The sequence below is a fragment of the Chelonia mydas genome, chromosome 10 (assembly GCF_015237465.2).
Source record: "Chelonia mydas isolate rCheMyd1 chromosome 10, rCheMyd1.pri.v2, whole genome shotgun sequence".
Taxonomy (NCBI): Eukaryota; Metazoa; Chordata; order Testudines; family Cheloniidae; genus Chelonia; species Chelonia mydas.
The window spans coordinates 79,807,893-79,827,204 of record NC_051250.2 but is presented as its reverse complement, the minus strand read 5'-3'; the positions used below and the strand labels follow the sequence as shown (position 1 = coordinate 79,827,204).

Here is a 19,312-nt window from a genome sequence, read left to right as displayed (position 1 = left end):
AGGATGGCCCCATGGAACATGGACGGCATTTCTTCTGCCTTGTCAGCATTTTCCCATTCCCAGAGTCCTGGTGCCTCTCGAAGGGTGCTGCCCTGCCCTTATGGAAAAGCCCTACAGAATCCAATAAAGAATGAAAAGTTTTCTTTTCTTCTTTTAAATCATCCTATAGATTTTAACAGAAAATGATATGCCTGCAGTGGAAGCCATATGATTGTTCAGATGGTAACAAGGGTTCCAATCAGCTAGAAAAAGGATCGCATTCTGTACAGACTCCATGTTTCTAGACTTAAATCCCATTTTGTTTCTATAGAACCTTTTAAATATTATGGGACTTTCCATCAGAGCCTGTTCAGTCTTGGCCTGTAAAGTGCAGGGCACGCTCAAAGATTGCAATGGTGTGGGCTAGGAGGAAGGGACTGAGCCGTCTCATCATTAATGAGGAAGTGATTGGTGCTGGGTCAGGGCTTTTGGGTGTTAGGGCTCTGGTATCACCTGGTACCAGGTGCCTGAGAGGAAAATACAAATGCCCTGATGCTGGCAGTTGACGGCACTCAACACCTCTCTGAGGACGCTTAGCATCTCAGAGGCTGTGTGCTGCTTTTCCATATGTGTATTTGGTTGCAGAACTTTGCCTGTAGCAATGGGTGTTTCACAATCTCAAGCAAACCTTTTATCCAATTATTCAAGCATGTAATTGAATGAGAAAGGGAAAAAAGACATCAATGTGAGCCTTCGCGGTGGCATTTGCTGGTTTCTTGTTGCTTCATTGTGGGAAAGGTTCTTCTAATAACATTTCAGAATTATGCTGTCTTCCTTGTTTGGGAAATTGTTTGCAGATTGCACTACCTCTGTTATGATTTCCTCTAGGATTCCAAACTCTCTGAGGTAATGACCAAAAATAGTCTCCGTACAAAGGAAGAGCCATGCCTTCTCCTCCTCCTCTTTCTTGGACATCCTTGTAGCTTTCACAAGATTTAAAATCTTGGCAGTGCTGAAAAAAGCTGTAAGCTCAGTCTGTTTTTTATTGGCAATGCAATGGTAACATTAGATCTCCCACATTGGCACTGAGTACGTCTTGAGTACAGTAAACAGGGAAGCGCTGTTCAGGATGAGATATGTACCTTTTAGCACGAAAGCTGGTGATTTCTGTTCAGAGATGCACAGTAGCAAATGTTGCATTATTTCCATAAACCCAAACTAGGATTAGCAGGAAGTGTCGCATATGCGTGGTGACTTTATGTAACCTCCAGGAGGAATGTTACATTTGAAAACAACACTTGAAAAACTCCTTTTGGTCTCAGTTTGCTTTTGGTTTATGACATAGGGAAGCCAGTAAATAATTGGTTAGGAGGATTTTGTAACAAATGTCCTCGCCTCCCAAAAAAAGCCATGTGCACTTCCTGCTGAGTGACGACTATAAACAGAGGCACTGTCCCTAGATTTTAACTCCTGAAAAGTGGAGATTGGGCGTTACCGACGGGAGGGTTCCTGGCAACTGAAGTCGCTCTCTCTCACTCTCCATCAAATGCCTGAAGTAGCTGAGTTTCAAGACCTCATTCAAGGCTCACCTGTTGGGCCCATGTTTCCTTGGCTCTGGGTTGAGACATCGTAGCTTAGGTTGGGTTGTTTGATAGAGGTTTGTGCAATATAGCCAGTTGATTTCCTTTTTTAATGCAAACAGCGTCGCTAGTGGCCACAGCAATGGGGGTGCCTAAAACTGAAATAATAGCAGTAATGCCGAGTAAATAAACAGAACTAATCTGACAAGTCAAGCTCTGGGAAATTGCAGGGGAAATTTCAGGCAAAATATTCACACAATTTTCTTGACTTGCTTTTGTGCTCTTGGTATTTTTATTTTTGGGGAACGTTAATGAAATCAGCAATTTGGCAATGCTGCTTGTTTTCACGGTGCAGTTTTGCTTGAAATGGGCTGTCACTCCGAAACTTGATGACCACAGCACCTGTTTTGAATTTGCAATGAAATGCAAAAACATTCAGAGCTGGAGCCAGCCTCTGCTTACACCTTCCACCCCAGCCTCACAGGCTGCAATATCCAGGGATCTGCCCAGCTGTGGAGTCCCCAGCCCCACCTGACCCCAAAAAACCACAGTGCACAGGGCTGAAATGAGCCCCCAGTATGCGGGGCTCTGCTGTACACAGTGGGTGAGCACATGCCCATGCTTCTGAAATGCTGCGTCCCTCTCACAGCAGAACAGGGGACAGAGTTTGCCTCAAGATGAGCAGATCTTACAGCCATATAGGTACAGAATAATATTTGTATGTGCAGAAAAGATCTCAAAGCACCTGACAGATATTAATGAATTAAGCTTTACAACACCCCTATGAGGAAGGTAAGTGATCTTGCCCCTATTTTATAGATCAGTCAGCTGAGGTAAAAAGAATCTAAGTGGCTTACCAAGATGGTGGAGCCAATGTTTGGTTGGGCCAAAACAAGAATCCAGGGGTCCTGATTCTCTGTTCTGGCCAGGAGTCCATAATGCTTGGTGTTCTTAGTCACAATGGGCAGCCATCTCTGTGGCGCTCTTTCTTTCTTTCTTTCTTTCTTTCTTTCTTTCTTTCTTTCTTTCTTTCTTTCTTTCTCTCCTAGCTTAGGTATGTACATGGCCCCCCTCACTACTATCTGAGCACCTCACTATCTTTGAGATCTTTTCACCTCACACCACTGCTGCTATTATTCCCATTTAACAGATGGGGAACTGAGGCACAGGGTGGCAAAGTGACTTGTCCAAGGTCACATAGAAAGTCTGTGTTAGAGCAGAAAATTGAACACGCGTCTCCCAAGTCTTGGGCTACTGTTCTAACCATTGAACCATTCTTTCTATCTACCTAGGGCTTTTATACTGCGCCCCGTCCTTCCACATGAAGTCAATAGCAATAACAAAGCCCCTAGTCATGGATTTTCTGGCTCATCTCCCTCTGTGGAGTACAATCACTATTTAGGTTTTGGGGTGGGAGTGGGGTTCGTTCTGTGGGTTTTTAGGGAGTTGGTTGATTGGTTGTCTCATGATTTGGGATTTTTTATTCCTCCATCTTCATTGCTGTTTCTCCTTCTCCTTTGAAGGACCAGTTTGTTTTCAACGGAGCTCTGAAAGATTTGCAGAGCTACCAGAATTCTAGGTTTGGCTCTTGCATTGCCTCCGTCCCTGATCTGAATCAAGACTCCTACAACGACGTCGTCATTGGTGCGCCTTTGGAAGATGACCACCAAGGAGCAATATATATCTTCCACGGCTTCAAAGAAAGCCTCCTGAAGATGTATAAGCAGGTATGGTTTCCCTTGTCCCATGGTTTCCCCACCAGTGAATTTGAAGAATTGTGATTTTCTCCCACTTTAGGGCCCCTGAGAGTGGTATATTTAGTGGAAATGAGAATCAGGCCCTGAAAAGGGGAAAAATACGCTTTGGAATAGTTTTTGGAAATTTGACAACATTTCTGAGGTAATAGTGTGTCAGATGCTCACAAGCCAGGAGTGATCTCAGTTCATCTCTTCCTACCCATTTTTTCCATATCCATTTATTTCACCCTTGAGTTTCACAAAGACGTTAGCAACAGGAGAGGGCTAACATGTTTAGTGTTCCTGAAAGTGAGAAGTGGCAAGAGATAGTAGTGTCATATCCTCCCTTGGTCAACCTTTCCTGAGCAAGGTCTACTCCTGATGCTATCTCATGGGCAGGGATGGTGTCCCTAGCCTCTTTTTGCCAGAAGCAGGGAATGGGCGAGAGGGGATGGATCACCTGATGATTACCTGTTCTGTTCATTCCCTCTGAAGCATCTGGCCATGGCCACTGTCGGAAGACAGGACACTGGGCTAGATGAACCTTTGGTCTGACCCAGGATGGCCGTTCTTATGCTCTTATGTTCTTATTGTGTTACCAGAAATCAGCGAGAGAATTAAAATGGAAGTCTCCCCCCTACATTTAACGCATGTCTGCACTGCAAGCTTCTTTTGGTGGTGTGTAGTGCACGTACGTGCGTCGCGCCCCCTTGCGCTGGTACAGCAGTGTAGATGGTGAGGCATGGCTTACGCGAGTGGAGTAAAGACACTCATGAAGGGGGTGAGCCTATACCTGGGCACATACCCTGCACTGCTCTCTGCTCACTCCAGCCGTGCCTTCCTGGCTACACTGCTGTTTTTACCAGTGCAGTGTCCCACTGCCTCCCTGTTCCTGGAGCCTTTCCCCACCAAAGGAAAAGACTCCGGCAGTGGGGAAAGGCTCTGGCATAGGAGTTTCCCCACTACCTCCTCCCTGCCGGAGCTTTTCCTCGCCACAGTGAAAGGCTCTGGCATTGGAGAGCGGCGGACGGCTTTCTGCACTGCTTCCCCACTGCCAGAGTCCATCACTAACGTGTAGCTGCACATCACGGTGCGGGCGCAGCTTGCTTTTCTCTGCGATGTGTGGCTTCACGTACCGCACACGATGCCGACGTTGGTGCGTAGCGTAGGCACAGCCCGGGAATTATTCGGCAAGGTAAAGTACATCAGAGGTCATTGGCAAGACTACTTGTCCGAGAGAAGCTGCCATATACAAGAACATGAACTATCACATCACCGAGCATCTGCTATCTCGATTCGCACTTGTAATGCTCTCGCCTAGCTATCCAGTATTTTCTGTCTTTGGAAGTTAGCTTGTTTTTTCCATGAGTCACTAATTAATCAGAGAATCTTCTTTTGCCCAGATTGTTCTTAATGTCGCTTAGCAGGCTCCAGTATAAAATCTTTCTCCAGTGACAAAATCTGGAGGTGAAATCCTGGCCCCACTGAAGTCAAAGGGAGTTTTGGCATTGACTTCAGTGGGCCGGGATTTCACACTCGCTGTTTAATCGTTCCTTAATGTGACTGTAAAACTGGTTCCAAGATATTTCCTTCACATTTCCATGCTGAAACACATGAGATATGAAAGATGTATCAAAAAGGAATGGGATTTTGTAGAGCTTCATACACTGGGACTGGTTTTGTAAATGAAACAGAATCATAGAAATGTTGGGGGGAAATATGTGGAAGGGATCTCAAGAGGTCATCTGGTCCATCCCCCTGCACTGAGACAGGATTAAAGTAGGCCTAGACCATCTCTGACAGGTGTTTAACTTGTTCATAAAAGCCTCCAACCTGTTCTTCAAATCCTCAGTAGAACCATCCTCAAGAGGTAGGAAAAATGGCACAGCCGCCCACTTAAACTATTTTCAGTGGAAAGTTCTAAGAGTGATACCGCTCAAAAGCAAAGGTACAGTTTTCCCAACAAATTATGTGCATTTCTTTTCCTTCAGTCATTTGAAAGTGACTCACATAGCTCTGAATGCTCTAAAGCCCGTGGTTAGTTCGGTGATCTCGACTGAACGTAACACATAAGCGTGATTACTCCACAGGATCCCACTTTAATTTCTAGATCCCCTGACTTGCTCAGAAAAAAAGAGAGCAGGGAGCCTGTTTTGTAAAGCTGTGAGCTCTATGTGTTAGAGACTAAGGCCTGACTGACATAGACACAGGCTCGTTCTCTTGCACTGGCAAGTGAATTTATGTGCATTCACACCCATGTGTACCCATCTTCATGCACATATACTCACACTCATGCACCCACACATATGCTTGTGCATGTTCCCACATACAAATGCATACATGTGCTCACACATATGTTTTCACGCACACATGTTCATGCTCACAAATATACTTTCACCTTTACACACTGCCATTCGTGCTAGATTCCCAACAAATGAGTCTGAATGGAGGTCTGAAGGTGGTGCACCAAACCCACAAGGGAGTTCATCGCCTGAAATGAGAGATCCTAACAGCTAAAACCCAAGCTGGAATAGAGTACTGGAATGCAAGAACTGCTGGGAAACTGAGTCAAGAAGTCAGAGAAATGACTCGTTCAATATTAGTATTGTTGGAGTGAGCGAAATGAGGAGGACTGGATGCAGAAGACTCCATTCAGATGGTATCACACTACTCAGTTCAGGAAACTTAACACATTCCACCAGAGATATTTGTGAAGAATACGTGGTGCCCGCTGGTGGGACAAAGTAACCAATGGTGATGTGTTACAAAGGACTGGCCAACAGAGTGCAGAGGCAATGATTCGAGAAAGAAGGCTGAAGTGGTTTGAAGTGGATATGTTGAATGGATGTCAAGAAACGTGGCATTAGACAGATGGAGAGGGAAACGCCGGCTTGTCTCATGAGTGACAAGGCACAAGAGCATAAAATAATAATAATCATAATAGAATACTAGAAATGAGAATGGATTTCTTTTTTGTGCGTTTCAGAGAATAGCAGCCACAGACCTTCTTCCAGGCCTGATGTATTTTGGATGCAGTATCCATGGACAACTAGATCTAAATGAAGATGGCCTCATAGACCTGGCAATTGGCTCCTTTGGAAGTGCTGTGCTCTTATGGTAGGTTATGCCTCCGGGTTTTGTTACTGCCTTCTTACCAAAGTTCATTGAAATATGTTGTCATTTAGGGGAACAATTGATTCTCCAAGAATCTGACCAGTTTTATACCCTTAAAAAGCGCTGTAATATTCTACAGTAATGATCCAATATACTTAGGCTTGGAGAATTTGATTTTTTTGTGTGTGATTTTGACAGATATCAATATTTTTTTTTGTATTTTTATCAATTCAAATGTATTACAGTTATGCAAAATTATGGGTTGTCAGCATTTTTTTAATGGTATCCATTTACATTTTCACAGCGATGGGAAATTATAGGGGAGGGTCAGGCAATAATTACTCAATGACAGTAGTCATTAGGATTCAAAAAGTTAAAGCTAGATAATCCTTAAACCACAAATTGTCAATAGCACATGTCAAAATATACAAAGTAAACACAGTTCAATCAAATTTTAGTGAGTTCTCGAGCAGCATTTTTCTTACTTTGCCTATCTGTAAATTTCAGTTATTCTTGATTGAAAGATTTTTATTTTTTTTATGGTTTGTGTGTGTACAGTGAAATCAACACTTACCAATAAAGATTTAATTCTTCCAAGCCTAAATATACTCAGAAGCAGCAGGGTTCTGGACCGTTCCTGTAGAATGGTGTTGGAAATGTAGCTGTGCATGAAAAGATGTCAAAACGTCACTGAATTTCATAATTAATTCCCCAGGAGTTTCAACCAAAAACCAAACTTCATGTTGTTTCCCAAAGCTCTCTTGATTTTATTTAATTAATAAATGAATACATCAAAGCCTTAATTAATGTTCGGAAAGCACCTTGAAGGCAGGTGGACAGACTCTCAGCTGATGTAAATTACCACAGCTCAGTGGAGCTGCATGAATTTTATACCACTTGGGGATCTGTCCTGAAAAGTGCTATCCACTTGCAGAGGACCAAATTCTTCTCTCAGTTGTGAGCATGCAATTCCATAGAAGCCAATGGGATTGCACAGGAGAACTTGGCTGTACATTCATTAGTGTTATTCTTCACCTACCAGTCTGCAGTTATTTCCTCTCCTGAATTAGGGTGACCAGATAGCAACAGTGAAAAAATGGGACAGGGGGTGGGGGGTAATAGGCGCCTATATAAGCAAAAGTCCCCAAAAAAGGGACTGTCCCTTTAAAAACGAGGCATCTGGTCACTGTACCCCGATTCCCAGTTGAAGACTGATCATTGTACAGTAGTGGCATGTCGTCACTTGAGGCCATGCTTAGTCACATGACACAGCCCTGCATAGCACTCTCATTCCTTGCTGTTCTCCTGGTCACGTCTCCTCCTATCGCACGTCTAGTTCATCACTTGAGCCTCTTCAAGTTCCTGAATTTCCTGCCTGTGCCTTCATCCTCAGTCACCACCTTGGAGTGTCTGTGTTAAAGAGGGGTTGCTGCAGCTAGGTGGGGGTGTCATATGTAGGTAGGGTGACCAGATGGCAAGTGTGAAAAATCGAGACGTGGGTGGGGGGTTATAGGCACCTATTTAAAACAAAGCCCCAAATATCGGGACTGTCCCTATAAAATCGGGACATCTGGTCACCCTACGATGTAGTCAGGAGGAGGCTGGTGTGGTTTGGGCTATGCAGGGGTGCGGCGGAAGCCCCCGTGCCCCGATCCCTCTCTGCTCCCTGGCAGCAGCGCTGGGCAGACAGGCAAGGGGAGGAAGCCCCAGCCCCCAAACCTAGGCTGTGGCCCGGGACTGGAGGAGCCCTGGCTTCCTGCCACGGCCTCAGGGCTGGGAGAGCTCTCACTCCCCACTACAGCCCCAGGGCCTTGGTGAGATGGGGGGGCGGGGGCAGGCAGAGCTTTTCCGGTCTCGGGGCCGCAGTGGCGGGGGAGAAATGAGCAAATGGGAGGCCACAGTGGGGGGCAGAATGGAGCAGGATCATGGGGGAACAGGGGCGGGGCCATGGGGGAAAGGGGCAGAACCGTAGTGGAGCTGTGGGAGGGGCCGTAGTCAGAAGGGGCAGAATGGGGGCAGGACTGCAGGTGAAAGGTGTGAGGAGTGGGCCCTCCGACTTGCTCTGCTCCAGGGCCCCACAAACCTTAATCTGCATCTGGATGGGATGCTTCACATCTTACTCCAGGATGGGCCCTGCAAAACATATGTGTAGACACCCATTTAGGTGTCCCAAGAGGAGCCACAGCACTGCGGTATAACTCGTGTACCTTGTTCCCACCCTAGGTCCCGCAGTGTTGTCCAGGTCAATGCCAGCATTAGGTTTGAACCCTCCAAAATCAACATCTTTAACAAAGACTGCAAGCGAAACGGGAAGGACGCCACCTGCATGTCTGCATTTGTCTGCTTCACTCCCGTCTTCCTCTCGACCCATTTTCAGACAGCAAGCGTGGGTAAGCGAAGGCTCCGGCTCTGATTTCCCCACTGCTCTTGTGAAAATCAACCTTGTCGGTTTGTCTTTACCTGGCCCGCATTGGTAAGAGCACTGCCAAGCTGCTCTTGTCTATTCGCGGGAGTGGAGGCGGAGAGGAAAACGAGCTAAGAGCTTGTTAGGCGCAGGGTAGCGCTAAACGCATGTGCTCAGCCACATCTGACCTGGCCCTTTCTCAACCCAGACCCCACCCCTTTTCGACCTGCACACTGGCAAGTAACAGAGTAGATGTGCCGCGCCCTTAGATCTACCACTCCTCAGTGCAGGGGGTTGCACCTAGTACGTAACCCTGTTAGCGTCTCTGTGTAACCTCCGCTCACCCCTCCACTGGAGTGCAAAGCCTGGCAGTTCCTCCTGTGCACTCTGCAGGCACTTGCAAAATCCAAGCTTTGCCATTAGAAAACGGTGGAAATTGGCACATAAGGTGAGCAAGGGACTCTTGTTACCAACAGTCCACGCAAACCCCTGTAGGTCACTGTGTGCGTAAAAATCATCCCAGTCCTCAGGGAGATTAGCACAGTCAGCTCTCACCATCAAGCAGAAAATGCGAGATGGAGCAACAATTAATCGCTGTGCAAGTTTTATTAAAGAAAATAAGCGTAGATTGGAAAATGTGTGGAGGTTCTGGGGACTGTGATGTAGAGGGAGTAGTGGGACCCCAGCCTCCCTGAAAGGAGAGCTGCCAACCGTGCGGCGGGTCAGTGCACAGCACAGTCTACCCAGCGCTTGTTCTGAGTGTCGTCGAATTCCTTCAGGATTGACCTCTGCTCTGATCTTCGTAAAGATCAAGAAGCAAGGCCGACTAGGCTGCAGAGTTAAGTCTCTCACCTGGCTACTGCTGTGCTCTGGGACATCCTGCTTTACAAAGGGAGTCCTCCCAAAGATGTGCTGTGGGAATCGTCAAGGTTCTTGTGGGTGAGAGTTTGCTGCCTTGGTCTTGCATCCACGCAGTACATCTGTGGGCCGGATGCCTACGTACTTGGCTAACATCACAAAGAGCCTTTATGAGCCGGTCGATCCTGCTTGGCTTTAAAACACTGCTCGCTGCTATGACCTGGAGTCTTCACACAGGATGCCCAGGACTCAGCTAGAACAAAGAGGAAGCAAAAGTAGCCTATAATAACCCCCCAACAATGTATAGTAAAATGCTGTAACCAGGGCTTAGGTTATGCATGAAATCATGTCCCCAGTGAAGGCAATGGCAAAATTCCCATTGATTTCCCTGGGGCCAGGATTTTCCTCTATAATGATTAAGGCTGATATTCTGTGTGTAACTCACCCTGTAATTTTAGAGCTTGCAGAAGAGGGTGTCCCAGAAATGTGTTAGAAGGGAGAGGAGATGCAGAGGGCTATCTCTCAGAAGTACAGTGCTGCTGAGGGGCAAAGGAAACAAGAGAAGAAAGAAGCTGAATTCTGAATGTGTTAGACTTTGGATCGTCAGTCTCTTTTTAGCATTGCACTAGCAGGGTATTTGGTCCTGGCACAGCACTAACACAGGCCATTTGGGGGTTTGTCGTGGTGTGGGGGAAGGGGGGGATGTACAATGATATTTAAGAAGAAAAATGCTCTCTCATTACGTATGTAAGGGATGGCATGCAAAACAGAAAGGGTACTTTCAGAACCAGCGCGGTGCATTGTGTGGCTAGATAGCAGACAAATGTTTAAACAGCCTGTGTATTATTAATCCGTGTCCTGAAATGACCCTTTTATATGGTGGATTGTTGAAACAGGAATGTAAATACATCTAGAATGTCTGTTAAAAAGCCTAAAGTGGCTCCAGAATCCCAAATCCCTGACTCCCAGGTTCTCAGGTATTGCTGTTGTTCCTTTTCCTTGTGCGTTTCCCCTCTGATCTCACCACAGTTATCCACAACTTTTGTAACCTACAGATCAGATTACTGAAGTGCGCACTACGGGGGGCTCCCTTAGACACCTGAGAGCATCAGCTGGTGGAGAGTCCAGCTGCTTCTCTGCTTGATATATTCGTCACATGGAGCACATTAGACATGTAGTCTGGTTTCCAGTGCTATTCATGGGATTGATTTCGATTTGTTAAGCCCTTCGTACTCTAGCCTGGGTCTAGGCTGCCTTAGAAACTACCTCTCTTTCTGACCATTGAGCTCGTCTTCTGCTAACAGCCCCTTGATTTTAATTCTGGGAGACCACTGGCTCAGTGGACTGTTCATGACTCACCACTCTGGAATCTACTTCCTCTGCTAGCCAGCCTGACAAAGCCTGCCCCTCGATGTCAATCTCATCTTCTGATCCTTGGCTGGATTGGCATGACTGATGGGGCTGCCTTTGTGCTTTGCTTCCTCCCCTACCAAGGTGTTCATTGTAAAGATGTTGTGGTGATTCAGATGCACAAGAGCTGAGCTCCAAGGCTTGTAGATGGTGCATGTTACAGCGTTAGGCAGAAACATACATAAACAAATCATTTTGGGCACCAGCTGGCTGACACAATGGACAGGGTTCCATATGTGCAGATACAGAACGATGTGAGGGCTGTCTGTTTATATCTTACAACAGTGGTTCTCAACCAGGGGGCCGGGGGCCGGGAGCAGGGTTCAGGGAGGCCACCAAGCAGGGCCAGCATTAGACTCACTGGGGTCCAGGGTAGAAAGCCAAAGCCCCACGGCCTGGGGCTGAAGCCCAGGGCCCTGAGCCCTGCCACTCGGAGCTGAAGCCGAAGCCTGGGCAATGTAGCTCCAGCAGAGCCCCTGTGGTGTAGGGCCCCAGCAGGCAATTGCCCTGCTTGCTACCCCTTGACGTCAGCCCTCGCTTTTAGATGCAGAAAACCAGTGGTTGTGGCACAGGTGGGCTGTGGAGTTTTTATAGCACGTTGGGGGGGGCCTCAGAAAGAAAAAGATTGAGAACTGCTGCCTTACATGACCTGCGATTCGGCCAGCTTCTTAAAAGGGCAAAGTGGCAACAACCAAAAGTTGCCTTCAGTCCTCTGAATTAGCATCTTGTTTTTAAAAAGGGGGGTTTGATAAGCTCTGCTGATGTCATTTTGACTCCATGCATTGACAGTTCATAGATGTTCGTTTTATTCTGGTAGGAGAATGTTGATTTGTGCTCTAGGAAAGGATGGGGCAGAGCGGAGGCTTTGCCACATAAAAACGTAACAGTAGAAAGAAATCAGAATCAAACATTTCCCTTTTCAGGATTAAAATACAATGCCACCATTGACGAGCGGAGGTACACGCCACGGGCTCATCTGGATGAAAATAGCGACCGGCACACTCATAGGCTGGTCACATTGTCTGCAGGACAAGAACACTGTGACAAGCTAAATTTTCACGTCTTGGTAAGTATCTTCATGCAAAACAGAATCACATCAGGAAGCAGGCATATAAGCCAAGCGGAAGTGCCTCGAGTACATCACATGGCTGGAAACCAGGCTAAACTTTATCTCCAAGTCCGGATTTATTATTGTTGGGTTTGATGTGGTTAAGGATGAAATCCGCTTGAGTGAGCTGCTGAAGTTTTATAGCTGCTCAGTCTGCCATGTGAGCCAGTAGGGGACCTGAACTCCTCCCAATCCCTAGTTATTTTTTCCTAAAAGCCTTTTATCATTTCAGTGCTGTAATCTATGGAATTCATACCGATCACGTTTGAGGACCAGTCCCAATGGTTCTCAACTCAGTACAAACACACCCGGTGACTTTGATTCAGGACCAAATGTTTTCATTTGGCTTCCCAGACTTTTTCACTTTGTGCACTTCTCCTACCAGTAGGCTCCTCTTGCTCTTGGGTTAGAAGCCAATTAAAGCTTCTGCATAGCAGAGTCCAGCCAAGAAAGAAATATGATAAAACTGACCAAACTAAATGATGGGAAATTACTCACAAGTGGAGATAGATCTGAACAAAAGCCTGGATCCATATACCCTCAGATTTTGGGGAAATTTGGATCGTGATCTGGAGCTGAAATTCACAGTTAGCGAGGCCAAATCCCCAGACTCAAATTTCTGTGAAATTTGGGGAAGTTTGCTTCTGAAGTTTGAATCTGAGTGAGTGATTTGCATTCATTTCTGCTCATAAGTTTCCCTCTGGCATTATTTTCTAGAGCCAGATGTCCAAAAGTCACACACACACATATAAACATCTGCACCTTTGTTTCTGGTCCATTAAGTCAAGGGCAGCCAGTATGTCTCTCTATACGCAGTTGATACAGTTTGGGAAATCTGGTGTGGTATAAACAATCACTCTTTGTGATGATCAACTGTTTCAAAGCGGATGTTCTGCACTCCTAAGTACCCCTTTCACTTCTACACACACACACACACACACACACTCCCCTCACATTTTATTTGTATAGGTCAGGAGGCATGCATGCAATCTCAGAGCAGTAAGAGGCTGTGTTTGTTGTCTCACCTCTGTAATGTCCTTTAGCTGTGAGATAAAAGAAGACGAATGCAAAGTGTGTTAAACTGTGATACATTTACTTTGTAAAAAATTGTTCCACCATGGTTCGGTTTGTGTTTTCATTGCACCCAACTATTCCTGTGGAAAACATCTTCAAATTTTTAATGATGTATTAGAGAGGCTACAAAAGCAGAAAACCCAGTAATAATGGGGGATTTCAACGATCCTCATATTGACTGGTTATATGTCACCTCAGGAAGGGATGCAGAGATAAAATTTCTAGACACATGAAACGACTGCTTCTTGGAGCAGGGTGTCCTGGAACCCACAAGGGAAGAGGCAATTCTTGATTTAGTCCTAAATGGAACACAGGATCTGGTCAAAGAGTGAAAATAGCTGAATCACTTAGTAATAATGACCATAAAGTAATTACATTTAACATCCTTATAGGGGGGGAAATGCCAAAGAAACCCAGCACAGTAGCATTTAACTTCAAAAAGGAGAACTACACAAAAATGAGGAAGCTAATTAAATGGAAATTAAAAGGAACAGTCACAAGGGTGAAATGCCTTCAAACTGCATGGAGACTATTTAAAAACCCCATCATAGGGGCTCAAATTAAACGTATACTCCAAATAAAAAAACAGGAAGGAGGCTGAAAAAGTGCCACCATGGTGAAGAGCAGAGTAAAAGAGTCAGTTAGAGACAAAAAGACGTCTTTTAAAAATTGGAAGTCAAATCCTAGTGAGGAAAATAGAAAGGAACACAAACCCTGGCAAGTCAAGTTTAAAAGTGTAATAAAACAGGCCCAAAAAGAATTTGAAGACCAACTGGCTAAGAACACAAAACTAATAGCAAATATTTTGTTAAGTACCTCAATGTTGATAAATGCAAAGTAAGGCACATGGGAAAAAATAATCCCAACTATACATACAAAATGATGGGGGTCTAAATTAGATATTACCACTCAAGAAAGAGACCTTGAAGTCATGGTGGGTAGTTCCCCGAAATCATCAACTCAATGTGCAGTGGCAATCAAAAAAGCTAACAGAATGTTAGGAACTATTAGGAAAGGGATAGATAATAAAACAGAAAATATCATAATGCCACTGTACAGAGCCATGGTATAACTCACACCTTGAATTCTGCATGCAGTTCTGATCACCCCATCTCAAAAAGATATAATTGAATTGGAAATGGTGCAGACAAGGACAACAAAAATTATTAGGGATATAGAACAACTTCTGTATGAGGAGAGATTTAAAAGACCGGGATTGTTCATTTTAGAAAAGAGATGAGTAAGGGGAATATGATTGAGGCCTATAAAATCATGAATGGTGTGGAGAAAGTGAATGGGAAAGTGTTATTTACCCCTTCACATAATACAAGAACCAGGGGTCACCCAATGAAATTAACAGGCAGCAAGTTTACAACAAACATAAGGAAGGATTTCTTCACACAACACACAGTCAACCTGTGGAACTCATTGCCAGGGGATGTTGTAAGGTTCAAAAAAGAATTAGCCAAGATGGTCAGGGACACAACTGCATACTCAGGGTGTCCCTAAACCTCTGACTGCCAGAAGCCGGAACTGAACAACAAGGGATGGATCACTCAAAATTACTCTGTTCTATTCATTCTCTCTGAAGCATCTGACACTGGCCACTATCAGAGACAGCATAGTGGGCTAGATGGACCATTGGTCTGACCCAGTATGGCCGTTCTTATGTTCTTATTTTCTCTGCCTCTAGGACACAGCAGACTATGTGAAGCCTGTGACATTTTCAGTCGAATATGGGCTGGAGAATCTCGACCACGGTCCCATGATGGATGATGGCTGGCCAACTGCATTTAAAGTCTCTGTACGTAATGGTCACTGCACTTGGAGGAAAGTACTCTGCATGGGATAGCCCCCTGCAGAATCAGTCTGAGCAACAGTCTACACTAATTATCTATAGCACCTTTCACCCAAGGATCTCAAAGCTCTTTATGGAGGTGGCTAAGGTTTATTCTCACCATTTTATAGATGAGGAAACTGAGGCGCAGAGAGGCTGTGTGAGTGGCCTAAGGTCACATAGGGTTTGTCTGTACTTTGAGCCGGCTACTCTCAGTTCTAGCCCGGGGATGTCTCCTCCCGCTGCAAATCACATCCCCAACTCGAAGTGTAGACATGCAGATGGCCAGCCGGTGATAGAGTCATAAGGAGAAACCAGGTCTCCTGACTCTCAACTCCTGGAGCACGCCTGCTCCAGTAAATCTCAGTGATATCCTACCTGCACAATGCATATTTGTTATTCCTTTCTCTGTGAACCATGGCACATATGAGAATCCATGTTATTGGTATCACTTAGAGCCTTATCCTCACTCACATCAGAGCCAGTGGTATTAAAACCTTGTCCTCTGGCTTGGACAGGAGAAGCAAAATTGTCAATGGCTAACCATAAAGGGCTGGATTCCATGGTCCAGCAAGTTCACTTTCTGCCATTTCGGCCTACATGGAGCAAAACAAACCTAAGCACCCAGTGACTGTCACTGGCAGATGCCCCTGGTACAGGGGAGATTAGTGCAAAGCTGGCAGGAACAACTCCATCACCTCCCGTGCCAGAAACTAGCCCCCTGGCATACGGAGAGGAGAGGGCACAGCCATAAAGGGGGTGTCATAGGAACAGTCTCTGCTGTCCCTATTCTCCAGTTTCCCAAGGGATCGTTTAGCAGTGGCATAAGTTAAAACCACCCCCTGGAGCCAGGCAGCTCTGCAGAGAATAGAAAATCAACTCAAAAGTGTGCAATACCAGTACGCTCCCCTGTTGCAGAGCCAATCTGATAAGAGCAGCCCTGGGGCTCTTATGTTCAAATATTACCCTGTGGAGATATCATTCTAAATCTTTGGCAGGTAGCTAAGGTCAGGGGGTTTCCCATGCACGTGCCTTCCATTTCACAGAGGGACCTATGGCTGTGTTTGCAAGAGGTGGGGTGCTAACCCCAGATCCTAACCGGAGTGCCTACACTCTGCCTATCCCAGATCCTCCTGTAATTCCAGCTGGGTACGGTATTCTTCACTTCCTGTCCTAAACTGTTGTGTAACATTGCTGCACTCTGCTAAACCACCGACACGTTATACCATGAAGGCTGCTTCTGTGGGAGACAAAGTGACCCCTTGTGTATAGTTTGTAAAGCACTTTATGGTCCCTCACAGCAAAAGATGCTGTATACGTGTTACACGTGTTACACTATTATTATAATCTCTAAACATTTTGGGCTAGATCCTCACCTGGTGTAAATTAGCATAGTCCAGTTGACGTCAATGATGGAGCCACACTGATTTCCACCAACTGAGCATCTGCCACATAGAGTTTTAAAAATCATAGTAGCAATAGCTTAATTAGTGTAAACAAAGGAGGCAGAGAGAGAGAGAGAGAGAGAGAAGGTAGCTGATAATGGAGCATATATTCCAGGTGAGATTAGATAGAAAGCAGGAAGTCTTTGAAAGCTGGATGTATGGTTTGTACTGACGTTTGAAATATTTGTGCTCTAGATTGGAATTAAAAAGCAAAACCAAAGCAATCTGAATGATAAACTTGGTGGTCGGCTAACTTATCCCTTAACTCAATACTTTTGCACCTTTACGTTTCCAATGGGCAGATGATCAAGAATCTCTCTTGTATTGTTTATTTGCCGTATTAATTTTTTTGTTGTTTTAAAGCATTTAGTTTGTGGCTTCGATTGACTAAAAATCGCAACTGTGGGTGCACAGTACGTGAAAACTCTGCTCAGCATGTGCTGTGCACATCAAAACGCCGTTTGGATTTCTCTTGTCATTTCCCCTTAAGGTGCCTTTCTGGAATGGATGCAATGAGGATGAACACTGTGTCCCTGATCTGGTCCTTGATGCTAAAAATGATATTCCAACTGCCACGTGAGTAGATAATCCAGATTAAATTGTCCCGCTAACCAGGAAATCATGTCACGAAATGCAGAGGATTGCTGAAATCAGATCACAGGTTTAGCTTTCCTCATTACAGATTTGTATATTTCATTCATTTTCACCTTTTCTGTTTGATTTTACTTGTATTTTACAGCCCCTAGCAAAGTCCAGTAAATTAACTTCCCTTCCTCCCTCCACTCCCCAGCCCTATTGCCTCCCCTACCCCCAGTCTGGCAGTGCACGCCCCACCCAGGAGAACACCTCTTCCCGGGCACACATGTGCAGTGTGTTGGTGATGGACGACACAACTAATGTCTGACACTATGGTGACGAGCCCCAGGGAAGCCTGTCCATAAATACACAAAAAATGCTGCTCTCTCCCACTTGGCAATTATGGGTTTGATGACTACAGCAGAAACAAGTTTACATTTAGTGTCCTGGGGTCACTTACAAAATCTTCCTAGTAAAGGTTCTCTAGGAGGAGAAAACCTCTCGCTGCTCTCTTTGCAGATTGATTTTGGTTCCTGTAATATAATAATTAGTGACTGTGATTCCCAGGCATGTTTGGGCCTAAAAGAGTCCTTGTGCTTGGAGTAATTTTAAACATTGATACTGGGAAGATAGAGGTGTGGAGAATATTTGTGTCCATACCTAATGCAACAACTGTGTTCAGAAACCATGCTCGGTAGTCGCTAGGGGAGTAGCCTACAGCAGCGGTTCTCAAAATGTAGTAACCCGAGGACCCCCATTTTGATTTAAAATTTTTTGCGGACCCCCAAGCCAGCTTCTAATTTTCCCCGGGGGGGCTCAACCCCTGCTCAGCCCCAAGCCCCGCCCCCACTCCACCCCTTCCCCCAAGGCCCCACCCCTGCCCCCGCTGCACCCCTGCCCCTCCTCTTCCCTGCCTCTTTCCACCCCCTCCCCCGAGCATGCCCCATCCCCACTCCTCCCCCTCCCTCCCAGCGCCTCCTGCACACCACTGAACAGCTGTTCCGCAGCCTGCAGGAGGCACTGGGAGGAAAGGGGAGGAGTTGATCAGCGGGGCTGGCAGTCCCAGACATGACTCGTGTACCCTGGAGCCAGACATGACTCACAGAGCCCCTGGAGTACCCTCAGTCTGCGGACCCCAGTTTGAGAACCTCTGGTCTACAGCATGGTTTTTGTTAGCATGATTGTCTATAAGTGTCCCAATGCTCCTAGAGAGAATTTTCAAATTGTAACAACACAAGCAAGAAATTTCCTTTGCTTTCCTTTTTGCTGAGGCTACGTGAATTCTCTTCCACCCATGCAGCTTGTGATGTGGCCGCAATAAAATCAAAGCCAGGCCCATTGTGTCTCAACACATCTTCCGTAACAACTTCAACAAAAAAGGTCTTTTCTTCCATTCATTCGTATTTGCTGCAATTTATCAGATATGCGACAGAGCTGTCGGTGCTATTTGTGATGTGGTCATGAAATGCCACCACTACAGGGCTTAGGGAAATACGCAGTGCAATAGTAAACATATGCACTGACTTTCCAGGGATGTGCTTGCCAGATCTGATCATCACACTCATTGACTGTTAAATACCTCAGACCAAATTCTGCACTGATTACACAGGGTGTAAATCAATGCAGGATATTTCCCCTCAAGTTAACCTATATAATGACCTCAAACCTTCCTTCCCCTGAATGAATAAAAACCCTGAATCCAAGCACTCCTGAATCAAGACCGCAATCCTAATTTTGTGACCCTTACCCATTTATCCTTTTTTAGCCCCCAACTTAGCAAGATATTTAAGCACATGCCTAACCTTACACATATAAGTCATCCCCTTGACTTCAATGGAGCTATTCAGATGCTTTAAGTTTTCTGAATAGGGGCCTTAATGTTTCATCTTAAACTGTACATTTGCAGATATTTATTAATACAGTCTACAGCTCCTACAATGGATATCAAATGAGCACGGCTTGGCGCAATTTTTTATGGTTTGCTGTTGCACATCAAGTTTCCAATCCAACTTCCAATGAAGTCCGTGGGAGTTTTCCCATATTGGCTTTAATGGATGTTAGATCTGGCCCTAAAAGAGAAACAAATATAGGGATCTGCTGAGCAAACCATTGTTAAGTTTCTGTGTGGAATAAACCTATTTGTTGCTGCAATGATGCTGTGGTTGCTTCATCATTACAGGTAACACATTGG

General features: G+C 45.4%; 1 protein-coding gene across 1 annotated transcript in view; it reads left to right on the top strand.

The window, feature by feature from the left end:
* ITGA11 (integrin subunit alpha 11) overlaps positions 1-19,312 on the top strand; it is a 151,775-nt gene that overhangs the window by 91,306 nt on the left and 41,157 nt on the right. The window contains exons 14-19 of the mRNA XM_007059502.4: positions 3,083-3,286; positions 6,282-6,412; positions 8,633-8,799; positions 12,005-12,147; positions 14,957-15,067; positions 17,036-17,121. Coding sequence (XP_007059564.1) covers positions 3,083-3,286; positions 6,282-6,412; positions 8,633-8,799; positions 12,005-12,147; positions 14,957-15,067; positions 17,036-17,121 — 842 coding nt within the window. The remainder of the gene's footprint in view (positions 1-3,082; positions 3,287-6,281; positions 6,413-8,632; positions 8,800-12,004; positions 12,148-14,956; positions 15,068-17,035; positions 17,122-19,312) is intronic.